This window comes from Pyxicephalus adspersus, chromosome 4 (genome assembly GCF_032062135.1).
Source record: "Pyxicephalus adspersus chromosome 4, UCB_Pads_2.0, whole genome shotgun sequence".
Taxonomy (NCBI): domain Eukaryota; kingdom Metazoa; phylum Chordata; class Amphibia; order Anura; family Pyxicephalidae; genus Pyxicephalus; species Pyxicephalus adspersus.
Window position 1 is genome coordinate 67,714,110 of NC_092861.1, and position 20,641 is coordinate 67,734,750.

The 20,641-nt window shown below is 35.9% G+C and overlaps 1 protein-coding gene across 1 annotated transcript in view; it reads left to right on the top strand.

Annotated features, from left to right (window-relative positions):
* The window catches only part of RIMS1 (regulating synaptic membrane exocytosis 1), a gene marked incomplete in the record, with an annotated part of 182,121 nt that overhangs the window by 75,685 nt on the left and 85,795 nt on the right, over positions 1-20,641 (top strand). The window contains 8 exon segments of the mRNA XM_072408512.1: positions 427-539; positions 3,100-3,230; positions 3,470-3,641; positions 6,669-6,822; positions 6,947-7,018; positions 14,182-14,335; positions 15,703-15,828; positions 17,024-17,086. Of these exon segments, the coding sequence (XP_072264613.1) occupies positions 427-539; positions 3,100-3,230; positions 3,470-3,641; positions 6,669-6,822; positions 6,947-7,018; positions 14,182-14,335; positions 15,703-15,828; positions 17,024-17,086 (985 nt within the window).

Sequence of the window (20,641 nt, forward strand, 5' to 3'; positions counted from 1 at the left end):
AGATATTGAGCAAATATTTGGATTAAGAGTTCTGCCTCAACTTCTAACGTTTCTTATCTTCATGCCTGTTCCTGATTGTCATCACCTTGTCTGAGTTATCCCCTGTTGACTACAAGATATCACTTTTGTGAAAATGAGAGGGGGGGTTGTTCTGTACTTATAGCACATTTATATTCTAGGATGACAATGCTGCTGCTCTAGAGATACAGCAAACTCATAGGACAGATAATGTGTTACAGGAAGAACTACCAGGTTATATAAAAAAAGAAAAAAAGCTTAAAAAAACAAAACAAAAATGCAGCCACCATATCTGGGGCCTGGTAAGCTGGGTTTAAATGCACTTTATGCTATATAAATTTAGACTACATTATATTAGTTTTATTCATGCAGATCATTTACTGTAACTTGTGTTTCCATATGTGTAAGGTTCAAGTTCTTTTGAATCTCAGAAGATGGACAGGCCTTCAATATCTGTTATATCCCCAACCAGCCCTGGAGCACTTAAAGATGCACCTCAGGTCTTGCCAGGGCAGCTGTCTGTAAGTAAATATCCTTTCATCCGACATACATTATGTGTCATGTTTTCAAGCAAAGGTTCCTTAAAACTAAGTAACACTTACTGCCTACCGCTGGCCAGCAAATGAGAAGACCAATGAGCTCTGTCACTCTACTTTCTTTGCATGCCTAATTGGGACCTTGTGCTTCTTCTCCCTTGTACCAGTTCTAGCATAACAGATTGTCAGATTTACATACCTACTTCCATTTTTCTTTCAGTAATGTATAAAAAAAAGTTGCAGTAATTTGTGTCCTTATATCTGCCTCAAGTTTAGCTTTATTCCATATTTGTGGATGTCCTCATCACTTGTCACAGGATAAATATTATTATTCCTACTGCCATGTATTTATACAACACTGACGTATTGCACAGTATCCAACATCATATCATTAACTGTCCCTCAGAGAAGCCCACAATATAATGTCTACCATATTCTAAGGAGATTAATGATGAGCAAAAAGGCAACAATCTTGACCTATGATGAAGCAGTGACTGTGTTTAAGATGAACTGTGTTATTACATTGTTACTTTTTCCACTGATCTGACTCTGGTAGGCAATTGAATGCTTTAAGTTTCCCTTTTTCTTTGCATCATTGCACCAAAATAACAAAATGTGGACAATTTTTACCATGGCTTACTTTTAGAAAAGCAAGAACATCTTCACTATTGTTTGCAATATATTTCTGAAAAACCTGGCAGTATGTTACTGGTATCATATAGGGAATCACCGATGTAAGCAAAAGATTTGTAAGTGGAAAAATAAGAAGTATCTGGTATTATGCATTGGTAAAAACTAATATATATTACATGTAATAAATCCTTAGAAGAAAAGTGGTCAGACAACATTGTCTCTTCTACAATTATATACAACTATAATATTTATGGATTACTCATTAAGGGTCTCTTTAGAAATAGTTTCCCCCCATGATCTCACAATTTTCACCCAGGGCAATACAATTTTTCCAGTTGATTTCAATTTAAAATGTAAAATTGAACATTTTTAAATTGACCTCTAACTGGTATTACTTTGTACCATGGATTTTAAAGTATGAGATTCAAGTTTGTGTCCTCCATTACAAACATCAACATGAACTCTGGTATTATACATCTTAAAAACATATTTAAAATCATGAAGGAAGAATTCTTGCTTTTTTTTAGCCCCATGCAATCTATTTTCATTTCAAAATGCTTTTTATTAGTTCTTTAAAGAAATTTGTGCATTAGAGGCTGTCTGTCTCCTTCAGGGTAAAGTGCATTTATTTCTTAGTGTGTGCACATTATGTGTCATTCACATAGCTAATAGCATTTTCCTAATGGATCTTAAAACCTTCTCAGACTTTGGAAATGTTTGTTATGAAGGTTAGAAGAGCTTGTATTCTTTAGCAGGAAAAAAACAACAACAAAACAAATGCTTTAAAGTCATCCCTACATAGATATTTACTTTCTTCTTTTGATGTAAAATGTCCTTTTGAAATGAATAATCTTTGTCATTTTCTTTTCTATAATCCACTAGTTTGGTTCAGTGTTTTGTATCAGTTTGGTTTTCACTGTTTATTCAGTACAAGAGAAATGTAAAAATGACAGGTGGCATAGGTCAGAGTTTGGTTGATAAGCTTCGCACATCCAATGTAAAGACTTTCTGTGCTCATATTCCAATAACCTTAATAGGGGGAGGTCAACCAGGCCATGTAATCATTTCCCTTACAATACGCTTGTACTGACTATGGGCCTGATTTATTTAAGCTCTCCAAGGCTGGAAAAGATGCACGTTTATTAGTGAAATTGGGTGATCCAGCAAACCTGGAATAGATTTAGTCAAAGTCAATTGCTATTTGCTAGCAAATGTTTTGAATCCTGAACCAGATCTATTCAAGGTTTGCTGGATCACCCAGCTTCACTGATGAAAGTGTATCCTCACCAGCCTTGGGGAGCTTTAATAAATCAGGCCCAATGTATTTTTGTATGCCTTATGAGCAGAACACAAATTAAAAGACTACAACTAAGTCTTACAACTAATATCTATAGCCACATCCGCAGTGGAGAAATTCCACATAACTTTTCCAAGTTTCTTGGAAAACCGTAACCTGAGAAGTCAGTTTTACGAGGCAGGTTTTGCACCCTTTACTATAATGTTAATCAAAAAGGGCTACCATGGCCTTATTTATATCACTTTGGTAAAGTAAAATAGTCAGCACTTAAACATTTGAAAATAGGATTTCTGCAGTGGGCCTGATTTAATAAAGCTCTCCAAGGCTGGGGAGGATACACTTTCATCAGTGAAGCTGGGTGATCTAGCAAACCTGGAATAGATCTGGTCCAGGATTTAAAACATTCACTTGCAAATAGCAAATTACTTTGAAGAAACCCATTCCAGTATTGCTGGATCACCCAGCTTCACTGATGAAAGTGTATCCTCTCCAGCCTTGGAGCTTTAAAAATACAGGCCCATTGTGTCTTGCACTAACTAGCAACTCCATTGTTATACAATCTTGGTGTTTTAATTACAGTAGCAGCCTATCTGATGTAACATAATTATCTTTTAGGTAAAATTGTTGTACGATAAAGTAGAACATCATCTAATAGTCACTGTGTTGCAAGCAATAGACCTTCCACCCAGGCCAGATGGACGCCCAAGAAATCCCTATGTAAAAATGTATTTCCTTCCGGACAGAAGGTAAGAAATTTATATTATTTATATTATTTAACATAAATTTTACCTTTAAATTCATGTGAATGAGTAATAAGTAGTGGCAGCTTCAAATGCTTTCTTTTGCGAAAAGTTTTATTTATGTTTAACAAATGAAGAACCCTTTCTACTTAAAAAAAAAACAAAAGAAAAAGTGACTTGATGTCAGTAATTGGAAATACCACTAGATGGCAGTATTTAACTTTGTTTTACTTTTCCTTTAACAGTGATAAAAGTAAGCGGAGGACCAAAACAGTGAAGAGGAGCTCAGAACCAAAATGGAACCAAACTTTTGTTTATTCCCATGTGCATCGTAAAAATTTTAGAGAAAGAATGTTAGAAATTACCGTGTGGGATCAGCCTAGAGTACAAGAAGAAGAAAGTGAATTTCTTGGCGAGGTATTTTTTCAGCAATATTGAAATTGCAGGCTGACCCCTGTCACTTGCATGCATAATGCATAATAATCAGTGTAACAGGGTGGAAAAGAAACAGATGCATGTAGGATGTAATGCTAGCCATTAGACCATTTGAGGCTTGAAATTTAGGTTTTGTATTTTCACCTCAATTAGCAAAGTTTACCTGATTTTTAATTATAGTAACACTTATACATTACTTATCTGTTGAGAAGGAAATTAATCACTTTGAGTAAAAAGTTTATTAATTATGTAATTCTGCATTACATTCCTGTACTACACTTTGGTCCTACTCATTCAGCAGTTACCAGCCCCTTCGTTTATGGGGGCCGCAACGTGGGCATTGCATTCATTACCCCTTGCAAAGTGCATTGGTGAAGCCGTGGGCTGGTGTCTTGTCTTGTCTTGCCCTGTACAAGTCTCTGCCGAGTGGGCTGGTAACACAAAGGACCCACCACCCCGCCTGTGACACCTTAACACAAGTACTTTTGTAAAAATAAAGAGTTTATCCTTGCAGATATGCGTCCAACCTTAATACATAGCTTTTGCTTTTTGGCACTGCTTACTTTTTTATTGTCATTTATAAGACTATTATTTTGGGGTGAACAAATAAAGTAATTGTTTTATGAAATATACATTGGGTTTGTAACTACCAGTCCCTTTCTTAGGATTCCAATAGTCTGGCTACACCATCTAGGTTCAACAAGGTCACTAGCTTAGGCAAATTATGTGCATATGTGTTCCAAAATGGGGTGCAAAATGTTTAATTTATAGGATGAACATCACAGTATAATTATAATAGTATTATAATAGCCAATGACAGCCTCTATGTAATCAACAAAGATTCCTTTCTATCTGCAGTCTGTATATTCATATCATCACAAAATGTAAAGATATGTTAGCATAAATGCTTTCTTTGAGAGCTAGTAGCCAACACTTTGTTGGTGGTTCTCAGCCCTGGCTTTTGGGTGGGGTCCTCCACTGACAAATGGGAACCATTTCAAATGATTGCCAATCATGGGAACAGCTTTCACCTACTGATCACATGCAGACTGACGCCTCCATTGACAAAAATTAAAGCGTCCTGTCTGTAGATGAACATATCGTGTCATGCATAAAATAGTTCAACTATCAGGTACAGTTGCACTATTAAAATTAACATTGTATGAATAAACAAATATATATATTCAAACATATATTTTTAAAAAAAACTGAGCTTATTAATGTTTTTCAACAGAGTGTTTTAATAAAAACAGTGTGTCATATGAAAACTTACAAATATGTATAAACATATAGGTATCTGAATTGGTCATAGAGATATTGTTGCCTGGGTACCTAGACATTTTTGGGGCTTTGGTTATCAATATGGTAAAGTAAGCCTGTAGTCATAGAAATACAAGAGTTGTGATCACTGGGCTTTTTTATATATATTATTTGCCTGGCTGTATCTAGCTTTAGTATTCTGTGGCTCAGAACAAGCTAGGAGATGAGAGTCAGCAGTTTTCTAAATTTTAGAAAAGTGTTTTTTTCACAGGGAAGATGTCCACCATCATGTATCACACCAGTGAATCATGTAGGGAAGATGTCCACATCATGTATCACACCAGTGCATATCCAAATATTTCCTATATTGGCCTACTTACATTAAAGGAGCACTGAAAGCTTTACTTTAGACAAACAGATAATGCACCAATATATAAATGATGATGGAGATGATTTACCTGCCAAAGAATGTGTGTTTATGTCCATTCAGTCTTGAGAATACACAGATATACCAGACAGCATGATGTACTGGATCCCTTTCACGTACAGGTCCTCTTCCTACTCCCACCATATATGTGAACTCCCTCCTAGCATAAAGCTCGGCTGTAGAGAGTAGGGAGAAGGAAGCCTGATACCTGATACTTAAGCTGCGTACACACGTGCAATTTTTGTCGTTGGAAAAGATCTTTCACGATCCTTTCCAACGACAAAGGACTACACGATGCATGAACGAGTGCTGTACATACAGCACCGTTCTGCTCTATGTAGAGGGGAGTGGGAGAACGACGGAGCAGCACCCTGTTGCGCGCTCTCCCCCTTCCCTTGCATTAGGATCGGTCGTTGTTCATCGTTCGTGGATCCACCAGGACGGATCCACGGACGATGAACGACGCCGACTGTACACACACCAGATTCTCGCCAAATTTTTGGCCGATGCCGATTATCGGCTGAGAAAAATCTGACGTGTGTACGTAGCTTAAGTCAAGTTCAGGTCTTTACCCTGCTTGCAGCGCAACCATTTTTAAAGGGCTGTGTAATATGTTGGCGTCATATGAATATTTTAAAAAAAAAAAATATTATTATTATTAATAATATTATTAAAAATAATAATTTCCAGTCTGACCTGTGGTGACACCTCCAGGTTGTGTCAGATGCCTGTGTCTCCCAGCTAATTGCTGCCACTGGCTGCCTGTTAGGTTGCAAGCACGTCTCTGCAATTTTGACATTAAGGTTGGCAGGTGGAACCACAGTGGGGGTACATATGTGCTAAAATCACAGGAGTACTGTATAGTCACCAGAGGAGAAATTTTTGACAGTCCCTTTAAATATACCTAGGAGCCCAGCCTGCCCTCTAAATAGCTGTAATTATCATTATAGTATTTCCCCTTCCCTGTACCTCTGTATAGTTTATTGCTGTCCTTTAGTATATCCATGGGACTGGGTTTATGAATAAGTAAGCCTGAGTATTCCATAGTTTGCTTTCCCTGTGTCCCAAAAACATCTACATGTCCCTACATTGGAGAGTGCCCAGCTAAAAATGATGTTATAAAAGCATTTAGTTCCAAGGAAAATCAAAATGCAGGAAGGCTTCAAAGTCTAATTTCACGGGATTAGATAAAAGATAGATTCAAATGAGCAGACTTTATGACTTTAGTATTGTGTCAGTTTATTGTTATTATAATATGGTTATTTTCACATGTTGCCTGGAACTACAATTTACATAGTAGTTTTGTCTCACTTTCCTCTTAGATTCTCATAGAGCTAGAGACCGCACTATTAGACGATGAACCTCACTGGTATAAACTGCAAACACATGATGAGTCTTCACTACCTCTGCCTCAGCCATCACCTTTCATGCCAAGGAGACATGTACATGGGGAGAATTCTAGCAAAAAATTACAAAGTAAGTGTGCAACACTGGAAAACGACTATTTATTTCCAGGTGATAGATGTCTGTTAATTGCTATGTGCAACATTTCTCTTCTGCTTCTTGAAATGACCACCTATACTGGTTTGCTGTTGTACAGGATCTCAGCGAATCATTGATAGTGACTTCTCAGATTTTGATGTTGATGATGGTATTGGAGTTGTGCCTCCAGGTGCGTTGGTAAAAGGCATGGTCCTATTTTCTTTGCTTTATTGCTTTTGTTTCACTAATTCAAAATTCTGTAGGATGTTCATTTTGGAGATTCAGTGTATTGTGGAGACTACTAATAAATAATAATGTGATTAAGATTCCTATTCCACAATTAAATGGATTAAATGATTAACAACACTGCACACTCAAATCTGCTTTGATTTATCATTAAAATGATTCAATATTGGGATATTAAATATTTTGCTTCACAATGCTCTGAGCTAATAAATGCAACATTGATTTTAGAGCGTGAACACCATGACATCAATTACTGTTCTGAAATGCATAGATTTGTCCTATTTGTTTATTTGTTCTGCTTGTTAAATTAACTAGTCTTTAGTTCTCATGAAATGTTGCTTCTGCACGGTAGTGATAACAGTGCATGATGCATGGCTGGCAATTTTATATTTTGCAAAAATAAAGATACAAAATAGTAATTTTGATATGCCACCACTGATGCCAATAACACTTTCAAACCTATCCCAAATATATGTAGTAGTACAGGTTTAAAATGACTAAAGTAAACACTTTGCGGTTATGGTATGGCGCTGGGATCCTCAATTGTTGCAGTTAAATACCATTTGGATTTACTAAACTGTAGGTACAAAATCCACTACATTTTACTTACTCACATATGACTCTTCATTATTTTACATGAGTTTCTTTGTTTAAATTTATCGCATCCACTCACTTAACTGTCTGTCTAGCACAATGTTTCTCAACCAGGGTTCTCTGGAACCCTAGGATACCGCCAGAGGTTGCCAGGAGTTCCTTGAGCAATATATACCAATGATCTTTGGAAACTGTAAGTGACATTTTTCCCACTGGCCAGAAATGTAAGAGGCATTTTTATTACTGCTAATATACTGTGAGCTGTTGAATAGTAATTATAGCAGAGGTTCCTTGAGGATTGGTTCCACCATGGTAAAAGGTCAAGAATCAAGAAACTCTTTATTTTCACTACATGCAATTTTTCAAGCTGAAAAAATGTAGTGGGTAAAGCTGTTTCCCAGGGATCGTAATAATTTAAGTGCATTTAAAGCTTAAACTATTTTCTATATATAGAGCAATGAATTGTTAGAACCCCCCATCAGGATTTTAATGTTGGCTGAACTTCTGAGCTTTGAGTTTATCACCTGTACAGAAAATGAGGGGAACTCCTTAAACATGCCATATTTGATGCTGTCTCACTTTTGAAATCTCACCAATAAGAAAGAGATGCTACGAGAAAAAACATTATGCGACTATAGCCTACTCTATCTAAAGCTAAAAAGAACAGTAAGCTTCAGATTTACACCCTTAAACTTTAAACAGCTAAATCTAAGAGCAGATTTGTGTAAACAATTAGGTTAAATCAATAATCTACATAAAATAGGGAAATATATTATCTGTGCTGAACCTAAATTATTTGTTGTAAGCAGTAAAAAAGTAAGCTGTCTGACTAAAACACTAACAAATATTTCACACTAATAGTTATATTAAACATAGAAGACTGGATCATAGAGTCCTGCTGTTGTGTGTCCCCACAATTTTCTTTACAGAGAACAAACATGCATATAAAGCGATTAGGGGTTTGTAAATAAGGAACCATATATATATATATATATATATATATATATATATATATCCCTAAAATAACTAATGCCAGTAAATTAAATCAAAATAGATGAGCAAGGGGTAAAATCTAAGCCTGCATGCAGTAATTGTAAGGCCCTATTCCAGCAACAGTACTCACCAGACACCAGTCCTCCAATCTAACGCTGCACTCTTCACCTATAACAAGCCCCCGCTCAGCCTCAACCCCCCCAATCTAACGCCGCACTCTTCACCTATAGCAAGCCCCTGCTCAGTCTGGGGCCACTGGTTGTGTTTCCCAGCACACGGTTACCCCCAGGACTTAGTGTGCAAGGTATGGTGTCTGGTGAAGGGCTGGCAGAGGACCAGGAGCCCACAGATAAGTCAGTCAGTACCAAGATTCCAGCAGAGACAAGTCCAGAATACAGAGCAAGAGTTCATACACTGGTAATCCATCCACCATACGAGGTATGCATGGTCGGTCCAGGCAGCAAAAAACTCACAAGGTCAGCAACAGTAAATCAGAAGAATACACACACCAGCAGCAAGTCAGCTCAGCTTAACACTAAGAGGCTTTATAGTCTCAGCATCTAATGGCAGGGCAGCATAGAACCAGGAACTGATCTGCGTCTAAAGTGTGTGCTGGGGATGCTGATAAAATACATCAGGCTGCACAGCTAAAGTGAAGCAGGGGCTACTGCTTGTTTTTATTCTCTTTGCTGCTGCAAGTGACATTGCTGAACAAAATAGTGTTGGGATACTGTGGTGGCGCACATCACAGAATCGCCGGCCCGAAAAGCACTTCCTAACAGTAACGTGTATCTTTTCTAAACAATCTCAATAGATGACCAACACATTTCACAGATAATATTTCTTCTTTGGGGGGATATGTTTCAGTTTCTTGAGGAAATTGTGAAAAAAATCACTGTATTTTATATATTAGAATCAACAAGTTACCTTTATTACAGACAATATGCCAATTCAAATACTAGAACCATATAGAAGTCCTGAGTCCATGCTTGCATTTAAATATCCTGGGTAACCATTCTAGGGGACAGCATGCCGGAAGTCAGGCCCAACTAAAAAAAACCTCCTCAGATGTCTAATTGATAGATAATACATTAGTGCTTGTTACTAGAATTTAGTACAAGTCATATCACATAGATATTAGAAATGTCCCACCTAAAAATACATAGATAAGGATCAATGAATTTCTATCAAATAAAAGTAACAGTATTTACTATAATATTATAAATTTCCTAGGTATTCAAAAGGAATAATTGGTCATTTAAAATGTGAATAAATCAGGCACCCCAATAATGATGACTATTTATCTCACTGATGATTAACTAACAATTTTGACATATAATTTTTAACAGCTCCTTATAGTAAAATAAATGAATTTCCATCTCACCATGTGTGTTCAGTAACAAGGTCTCTGAATCCCTGTAATAGGAAGTAACAGTAGTTTGGTAGGACTTGTTAAAAGCTGAAAAACCATTCACTTTGTTTGCCCCTAAATGTATGTCCAGGCAGGAACAATTTTGACACAGTACAGGACACCATCGGTGAAAACATTGACCAAGAGATGTTGGCATTTGTCATGCTGTGCACATGCAGACTGAGGAGATTAGCACCATCAGACACCAATTCAAAGGCTGATTCAAAGAATCCCTTTTTTGCAGAGGGTTTAAAAGGAACCATATCATTAACTGTCACCTTTTTCCTTTGTGATATATACATTTGTGCGATGTGCCAATCCTATGATATTATAACCGGATGATGTGAGTCTGTGGAATATGATCTGTATTCTGTAGATACTGTTAAGTAATTGACATTTTACATACACCCTACATCTAATTGTAAAAAGTAATAGTTGATGTGTTTGGTAGGTAGTGACACAGATTTTCAAGGTAAATGCTGGTTAGCTGTGTATTTTGTTCCTGTAATGTACAAATTACTGTGTCTTGAAGTGACTTAGAACTTCGACTTATCTTTCCTTCTTTTCCTTTGCTTGGATGAATAACATGTTACTATATGCTTACAAGTTAAATGCCGAGAAGGTCAACCTATTCTTTTTCTGGTGTAAAGTTGAGGAACTTGTCACTGCCCATGGCTTTGCTATATGTATGTACTATATTTGTTGTACAAATTACATTTTTAACACATCATCTTAGGTTAGATTTAGAAAAGGCAAATGCAGCCTGTTTGGAGGTTTGGTTTCGATGATTAAAACCCAGCTGCCTAATAAGGGAGAAGTTACTTCAATGAGCAATTTACTTTGGATACATTATATATTAAAGTATGACTTATCTGTAAACATCTGGAGTTTAACAACAGGTAATATATAAATACAAGCCTAAATCCCAACTAGTTTGCTATATTATATTCCAAATTTACATACAAGCCATATATATTGCCTGGTAGCATAATCCAGTTGATTTGGTCAATGCTATATTTGTTTTAAAACATTCCCCTAGGGTTTCTGTGTTTCTAAGGCCCAATTTTATGATTTCATCTTTATTAGGCTTAGCGTTTGGTCATACAGTGTATAAAGGTTTATTTATCTTACTGGATTTGACAGCAATATATTAGCTAAATATAATATAGAAAGACAAAGCACAAATCCTATTGCTTTAAGTCACTTGATCATTAATACGGTTAATACGCTAAAAAAAAAGGTACACATAACAATTTAGGAACCTTTATCAGCACAATACCCCCTACATTAGTTTTCTATAACATGAAACAACAGCTTTTAGTGGAAATTGATAGCAATTTTTGGAAGTTCACATCTAAAGATTACAGGGGAAAATGTTCTGTCTAGGATATAGTGAAAATCACATTATATCCTTGCTTATGTGTGCCTTAATCTAACAGCGTATGTGGAATACGGCTCAACCTTTGCACATGTTTTTTTTCTTCAAGTCACTTTATTTGCCTACTGTGTGCCCACTGTGTACCCAGTGACACTGATAAGAATATAATTGAATTATTTATTTTGGGTGTTTTTTAGATTGTACTAGTAGTAAACTGTATTTTTATGTAAGAATTATTTATGATATACATAAATTTGACTCTTGCATTGAACCAATATGGGACACTTCTTATTATCAGAATTGAGGATAACAACTGACCTTCTGCTTTTACCATTTTTAATAGACATTTTAAAAGAAGATTAGCTACTAGAATGACCTTCTCAAAGCCCATCTCTTGGCTTGGAACCTTCTCCTACTACAACAAACACCTTTGAGAACCCCATGTTTCTTAAAAATAAAACGTACATACAGCACTCGGCTTTTATTTCAGGTGTATTCAAGGTTTAATTATGTCATAGGTTTTCTGTGCTCTACTCTTCACTGGGGAGCCTAACCCTGGAGTCAAGGAAAGTGGGCTGAATGATAGTGGACATCATTCATCCTAGTGAACGAGTGTTACTGGTTTAGTGACAGTGCCCAGAGATCAGAAATGAATAGTACTGAACCTGCTTTTGTAGAGTCAGCCACTGCCACAGGATTCTTTTATAAATTAGGTAGCCAAACTGATATAAATCTTTATAAGCTGTTGATAAAAGAAAACACCTTGCTTTTACAATGTTAGTCCACCCATGGATTTGTGCTGCATGAAGAAGCAGTAAACCATAAGCACCGAGAGGCAGTATAAAGCAGGAGGCACTCCAGAGGAAAAGTAAAAAGTTGGCCTCTGTACAAAGCCTTTGTAAAGCTGCATTTAGAATATCCAATCAGTTCTGATCCCAGTAAAAGGTTTTTTTTTAGTACCTCAACTATAAAGTAAAGAATCCCTGAATGTATTCAGTGTTGGAGAAGTATGCCTATGATCACTATAATTATTTATATTCATAGTAATCATATTCTTAAGATCACTATGAATATATATGAAAATTGCAGTTTGATTGCAATTGATTTTTTAAGAATCCTACAAAGGACCCAAAGACACTCTAAGAAAATTGTTTTTTATTTTTGTAAAAAATGTAGCATAAAATTTAATTAGAACTGAAATGACCATATTCTTTATATACTAAAAAAAGGGTTGGAAACATTTCTAAATACACATTTTTGTAGATCATGCTTTATAATGCTTTGACGTTTTTTATCTCACTTTTTGTAGGGAAAAATTAGAACCTGTGTGAGGTTTGTTTGTGCTCAGTGCTGAGATTCCTTTCATATTATATACATATTGCATTCATATATTTATTAGGATTAAGACATTTGCAGTTCACCTATTGTTCTATAAACAATTTAAAGGCATTTTAAAGCTGAGTTTTAAGAGCAAACCCTCTTTTTACTCATTTACTTTTTTCTTCTCCTTGGGACTGATTTAATAAAGCTTTCCAAGGCAGGAGAGTTTACACTTTCATCAGTGAACCAGGGTGATCTAGCAAACCTGGAATGGATTTCTATTTACCAGAAAATGTTTTGAATCCTGAACCAGATCCATTCCAAGTTTGCTGGATCACCCAGCTTCACTGATGAAAAAGTATCCTTTCAGCCTTGAAGAACTTTAATATATCAGACTCTTTTTCTTCATTTACACAGTAAAGAAGCAGAAGTGTTGTTCTTCACTATACTGAGGTACTGTTCTAATCACTTTTATTTGAATAAATCTCCTGCAATATTTACAGCCATTTATCAAATTCTTTGTGGCTGTGAGTGATAGATGGAAATTAGTAGGCAACTTGCATAGCCTCCCTATCCACATTCATAAAGAGGCTTTATGGATAGAGAAAGACCGGGGTGATTCACAGACTGGATCCACCAACTACAGGCACTGTAAGGACATCTGCTATGCTTTGCTTGGAAAACAAGGTGGTGGTAACAAGATTGGTCACCCTGCTCAATCAAAAGGAGCAGTGGTAACATATCTTTCCTGAGAAGCAATATTCTAAGGCATATTTGAGGAAAGATTATGCAACCCTGTCTGCAAAATAAGGATTAGTAACGATATATTCTGGTAAGCTATTTAGTGTATCTTAGTGCTTGTTAAATCACTTTCTAAGTAATCTTGCAACTATGTTTCTTTTTTCTGTTTTTCCTAATCAAATTAGTTTTATATAACAATGAATTTTGCACAGATAACTTGATTTGATCTTGCCTTTGAGGACATAGCCAGTCTTTTATGGAGCATGACAAAATGTTGTCTGTTCTTTTAATGTTTGTTGATTTATTAAGAATGGACAATAGCCAGCTATACTTACTTTTCATGTATTTGCTTATATGTAGAGAATACTTGCATGCTAATCATAAGAATGACATTATTTATTGTTTGCTTCAAATAAGACTGTGTTAATGCAATGTCCAAGTAGTCAACAATTAATAAAAATTGATTTAATTATAAAAGTTAAGGAAGCATATTCACTAATGTTTCCTTCAGGTTCCAACAATTCAATGTTTTAAGTATGGTTTCCAAAATAATTCAAACGATTTTTAAAACATGAGGTTTTAAAATTTTCTAAATCAAAGCTTCATCAAAATATGTTTTTATGTTAATGTGGGATAACTTTTTTACATGAAAAACTTTTTACGTTTCTAGGTTCAAGGTCTAATGCGAGACAAAGCAGATCCACAACATTAACAGTGCCAGAACAACAAAGAGTTACTCATCACCGCTCACGTTCCGTATCTCCTCACCGTCTTGATGATCAGGGCAGGACCCGCTCACGTTTACCAAATGTGCCATTACAGAGGTAAGACCTGTTCAGTGCACTAATAAGAATTTGATGACTGAGGGATCTACAACATTTCAGTTTAGATGCATGAACTATGGTATCAGTACTATTTTTGGCCACTTTGGACTGTGTATAAAGCAGAATGATGTGTCTGAGGCCAGAGTTCTAAAAAGGTACCCAAATAGGGAAATTGTTACCATACCAGGGCACAGGAGGAGAATTGTTACCAAATGTCTGTAAACCCAATACAAGATAACAATACCACATTACAAGTGCTCCTCACTATTTTGTAAGATTTTGTAAATTCTAGAGATGACTAGGGGTGTCATGGACAGGAGCATTTTTAGGTTTCATATCTTAGAAAAAAAACTCTTTTTAATATTCATTAACTGCAGTTGTTTATAGGTGGTAGTTTATAGTTTCAATATGTATATAAACTGTAGTGCCCATTTTTTGCTGTCATGCTAAGCTATGTTTATCATACAGTCATGTGGAGACCCATCACAACCCATCCATCACCTAATTAGGGTGATGACCTATGGTGTAAGAACCACCAGTCTAAGGTGACAGAATATGATTGAGTGTGATTGTGTCTGCCAAAGGGTTTATTGGCAGTAAATTATTATTGCCACTAAGGCAATCTTATTGTTTTATGGAAAGGTTTTCCTCCGAAGTCAGGGAAAGTCACATTAGAATAACAAGGCAAACCTAAATATGAGAGGAGCACAGTTGAGGCATTTCTGGCTAACAAAGATCAAAAGATTGTTGTGTCTGCTTTTAGGATGGGTTTTTACTTTTGAAGGTTGAAAATGATTTTCAATGAGATGGGATCATATGAAGTTTTCATATAAAGCCTTTTCTTGTCTTTTTTATTTTTTTATTTTTTTACTCCATTTCATTTGTTATCTATTTTGATTGCAAAGCCAAATGACTTTTCTTCTGCATGTTGTTGTTCATTGTTTTTTTTTTTTGTAGTTCAAGTTTATTAACATCACATTTCCTTCAATTACCTTCTAAATTGAAGGCTGTCTTATCTTATTTTCTGTCCAGCACCCCTGCTTTACTGTACCTGTAGTCACGCCTAAAATATAAGCAGACATTATACTGCAAGCTCAATATTTATGATATCACATATCTAAATGTAATATAGTAAAGCCAAATGCAAGCACAAAGGGAACAAATATAAGCAGACATTATACTACAAGCTCAATATTTATGATATCACATATCTAAATGTAATATAGTAAAGCCAAATGCAAGCACAAAGGGAACAGGGCAAATCTAAATCTTTCCTGATTCTGGAGTTAAAGCCAGCAGTTATTTTTAGTTGATTTACAATACAGGGCTAAGCATCACAATTACTTCCTCTTGTTGACCAATTGTAGGAGTCTGGATGAAATTCATCAAATGAGACGATCACGTTCTCCAACAAGACACCATGATGCCTCCCGCAGTCCAGTTACTCACAGGTCCAGGGACTCGGATAATCAGTATTTATCTGATCAAGATAGGTAGGTGTATACACCAGTAAAAAGATTTGCAGGCCTTTATCAATGTAGATAATTTGCCTTTTCCAACATATAAGTGAGTTTTTCCTTGTACTACAATTTGCTCTCTGTTACACTCAAATATCACTGAATAATACATACCCTGTAATAATAATATTTATTGAATGCAGTAGAATTGGTGCTGTAGTTATCATTTTTAAATTGATTAAATTAAATATATTTTTTAAATAATACTGCAGATCACCAACTCCTGCTGCAAAGTAAATAAAATATTAATAGTTATGCTTTTTAATGTGAAGCTTTGCCCATTATAGTATTACGTGATTTTCTCTGGTAACCTGCACCAACAACTGATTTTTGCTATTATTCTCCTGATGTTTAAGACATGTTATTGTATGAATATTATTGTTTGATATATACTTGAAAAACCTTTAAATGAAGAATGTTTGAAAAAAGGAAAAAAGATTGTGAACAGACAATCAAGTATGTTTAAGTGTGGTTTAATGCAGAAGGGACATGTCTCAAAATCTTGCAGGCTCACAATTGTTGAATGCAAAACTATAGTTCCTCTGTAAAGCTCTTTTACCTTGTAAAGAATCTGTAAATAGTTTATTGTCCATAGTCTAGAGGCACAAGTGACTCTATCACTTGATTATTTGGGCCTGATTTATTAAAGCTCTCCAAGGCTTTGAGAGGATACATTTTCATCAGTGAAGCTGGGTGATCCAGCAAACCTGTAATGGATTTCTTAAAAGTAATTTACTATTTGTTAGCAAATGTTTTGAATCCTGGGCCAGACCCATTACAGGTTTTCTGGATCACCCAGCTTCACTGATGAAAGTGTATCCTCTCCAGCCTTGGAGAGTTTTAATAAATCAGGCCCTTTATGCAATTGCCCTCTCTCCACCTTTCCCAGGACTAGTGCGCTCCTTCTTGACAAAGAATCAGGCTTCAGAAATGTCACATTAGAGAGGTAACCTGCTCTCCCATACCTCAAATTTCTACTCTGTTAGAACTGTGGGGCAGGAGCTCCAATAGAGCTATGTTTATGACCAGCCTAAACTTCTATAGTAAATCAACCCTAATTGCTCTTGAAGCTATAATAACAGTTTATAACTAACCAAGATTTTTCTCAGTAGAAACTGAGTATTGTTCCCATTTGGTAGCATATCAATAACTATTAAACTCTTTTTGACAGTGAGCTTCTTATGCTGCCCAGGGCAAAACGTGGCCGAAGTGCAGAGTGCCTACATACTATCAGGTATTGTGAACCTTTTAATTTATTATCATGCATTTAATAAATATATTTTGTTATGCCTATATATAGCATTCTTCAATACAGCTAGAAGGCCTGGAATCATATAAATTACTTAATTCAAAGGAATCTGTAATAAGAAGATTGACCTCCATACCTAACACACTCACACACTCAAGGTACATCTTCTCAATTATAACTGATCCTTACGGTTTTACAGTTCTTGACTTATATACCATGTTTAGCTGATGTCTGACCTCCTGAGCACGTTACTCTGTGTTATTAGGTTAATTTATTGTGAAACCCAAGGATCACAAGGGCTGCTTTGGAAGGAGGGGGTGCAGAGGTGATCGGAGTAATTTCTTCTCATTAGAGCCTTCATTTAATAAGAGTTCTCACAAGGCTGAATTAAAGGAAATTAGCTAAATTATTCAGAAATAGCTGCTACTATCATAAATGAATTGTATGTTTTCATGTGTTACTATTTTATTGCAAAACAAAAGCACCTCTGCCACAAATTAGCCATTACTACCAGGTTTTTTCTGGAGTATGACAAGATATCTTACCCTAACACACATATATAATGTGCATATATTGCATGTAAAGTTATGTAGTTTATATTCCAGCCAGTTGGTAGACCTCTAAACCCCTTTTATGTTTTTCATTTTCCCACTTACCATGTATTGTATAAAGCCTGTTATGTACAAAGATCAGGTAAAGTAAACAATTGGACTCATAATTTCACTATCTGTCAGTTTTTGTTAGTTCAGGTTTGGTTAGGTGTGGTGGCTTTGGAACATGCCATTTGGCGCTAGGGATTTAAAAATGCTCTGTTGTGGGTATTATTATTAATTTGACTTTATAAAATGTTTACAGTCAGATAATGGGTTAGGTAAGGTGTACTACAAGACACCAGTGTGAATCTGGGAAACATCTGATGATGTTTGTTCAACTATTTGACTTTAAAGGTTAAACTTTGAAAAAAACATGTCTACTAATCTATGTGCTTGAAAAAACAAGCTAGTGGAACAAAATATGTGACATTTGGTATTACATTTTATTTTACATTGAACAACTTTGAATTGCAACTTAGCATTGAACATCAGAAAAAGGAATACCCTGTTTCCCCGATTATAAGGCACTGTCTTATATTTTTTGAAATGCCAAAATATGCCCTAGGTCTTATTTTCAGGGGATGTTATATTTTTCCATGAAGAAGACTACAGTACCCATTTATTGTTGAAAGTCACTCATGATCACTCATGTTCCATTGATTGTCCCCTTCTGATCACTCATGTGCCGTTCATATTCCCCTTCTGAACACTCCATGCCATTGATTGTCCCCTTCTGATCACTCTATGCCATTGATTGTCCCCTTCTGATCACTCTATGCCATTGATTGTCCCCTTCTGTTCACTTACCAGTAATTAAGTGTAGGGATCTCCGTTAGGGTAGGGATCTCTGTTAGGGCAGGGATCAGCAGCTTGCTTCCTGGTGCAGAATGCCGGCTTGTTACTTTCAGTTTCACTCTGCACTGCAGCCAGGAGCAGACACGTGCTGCAGCCAGCATCAAGGAGACACACACAGGATCAAATATCGGGGGGGTGTCTTATTCACGGGTGAGTGTCTTATTTTAATTATTTTTTCAAAAATCGGGGGTGGCTTATTTAATGGGGATGTCTTAAAATCGGGGAAACACGGTACATAATTTGCATGGTTGCATTTGGGTGCAGCCCTATGGGGTTGGATCAATAAGGCTCAGTGTATTCTAGTCTGTTCTTTAAGTACCACTAAGAGATCATATTTTCTCTTTCCACTTTTACATGTTAAATAGTAATACGCCTAAATCGTGTCCGACACTGGTGTTCACTTTATAGTAAGTCTTCAAACATTTCAAGTTAGTGTTCAAGGTAACGAGGTATTTTAATATGTTAACCTCAAAAATGTTTACATAAGAATTATTTCAGTTATTTTGTTACTGTTTGTGGATAATCTTGTTTATTTCCTAAACCATTTTGTTAGCATAATGTATTATAGCTCATTATTAAAACAATTAAGTTAACAAAATGTTTAGTAAAATGTGCCAATACTTTATAGAATTTGAATTTTATTGTAACTTATTTTCTCTCCAACATGCTGGGTATATGTTATACAATACAGGTCACATCTAAAATTAATAGACTTGTTTTGTGCACATTTTATATTTATTTAAACACAGAAAGCTATGCTGAGGAATTATGGATGCTGGCATTGCTGACCTTCTCAAAGTGCAAATTTCCTGGCAGTCATCCTGGTTCAGTGATGTTAGGCATTTCACAGTTATACAGATAAAGAGTCCTGACTTTCCTGTGATGTTTCTTATCTTCAGCCTTGTTATTAGTCAGTGTGGCTGATTTGCTAAAGGAGTACAGCAATTTGAATTTACAAGGCAATTTTCTTTGAGCTTATTAAATGAGAATAACCTGTACAGGTTTCTATTATCCACTCATGTGTGTGTTTTTTAAAATCTTCCTTCACACGATTGGACCTTCTTTTCAAAGTACAATTTTTTCACTGTATTAACTGAACTATGTAGAAATTCCATTGTCCAGTCAAAATACCCTTGCAAACTGAATATGCTTTATTTTTTGTTATCAACCTCAATTTTTCAGACTGTTAAAGCTAAAGCTAGCCAGGCGACTAGCATATTTAGAAGAAGGTTGGCAAAATATTGTCACAAATCTTAGAAGTCTCCAGGAGCCTGGATCTCTAATAAGTCGTAAGGGTATGGTAACTTCACTTCCAAGGACTTCTGGGTATTCTCCTACTTCTTTAATCAAAAAATAGTCAGTATGGATATCCCTCATAAGGATAGACCAACAGGGATGTTTATGCGAGATAGGGGCAACCAAACCTTCACAAATTGAAATTTCAGTGTGTAAATTTAGTTCCCCAAGCTATGAAGCCCATAGGAGCTATGAAAAGAGGTAAACCTAAATTATTCCCTGATCTCTGCTTTGCTATGCCTGGAGTTTAGAACATATGTTCACCTAAATTGAATGCCTTACTACAAAATTGGTAATCAGAATGGCATAATCCAAAATCGTTTATTATCAGATAGGAGTTAGTAAAATTGTTAGCACAACAAATGATTTTTATCAGGTATGAAAATTGTAGGCATTATCTCATGCAAAGAGATCTAAAACCAGTGACATGATGGACTGTGGGCAACTAAATTCTCTCTGTAGCCTTATCAGAGAGAGACATTTATTTTTGTCAATACAAGCCAACTTTTGTTAACATTGCTTTACTGCTATTTTCATTGACAGAATACAGTTACAAAAGAAACCACTAAACCCGTGTGTAGCTTTTTCTTACATATTGTAAAGCAGTTTGACTGTAGCCATCAAGGTGGGAGAGAAAATATTCAGGTTAGCAGATAGTAGAATGTTGAATATACAATATACAGGTAGTCACCGGGTTAAGGACATCTGACATACAGATGCCTCTTAGATACGAATAGGCTTCCCTGCTCGCTTGTTTGCTGAACCGCAGAATGGAGGCTTGAAGGGGGGGGGGGGG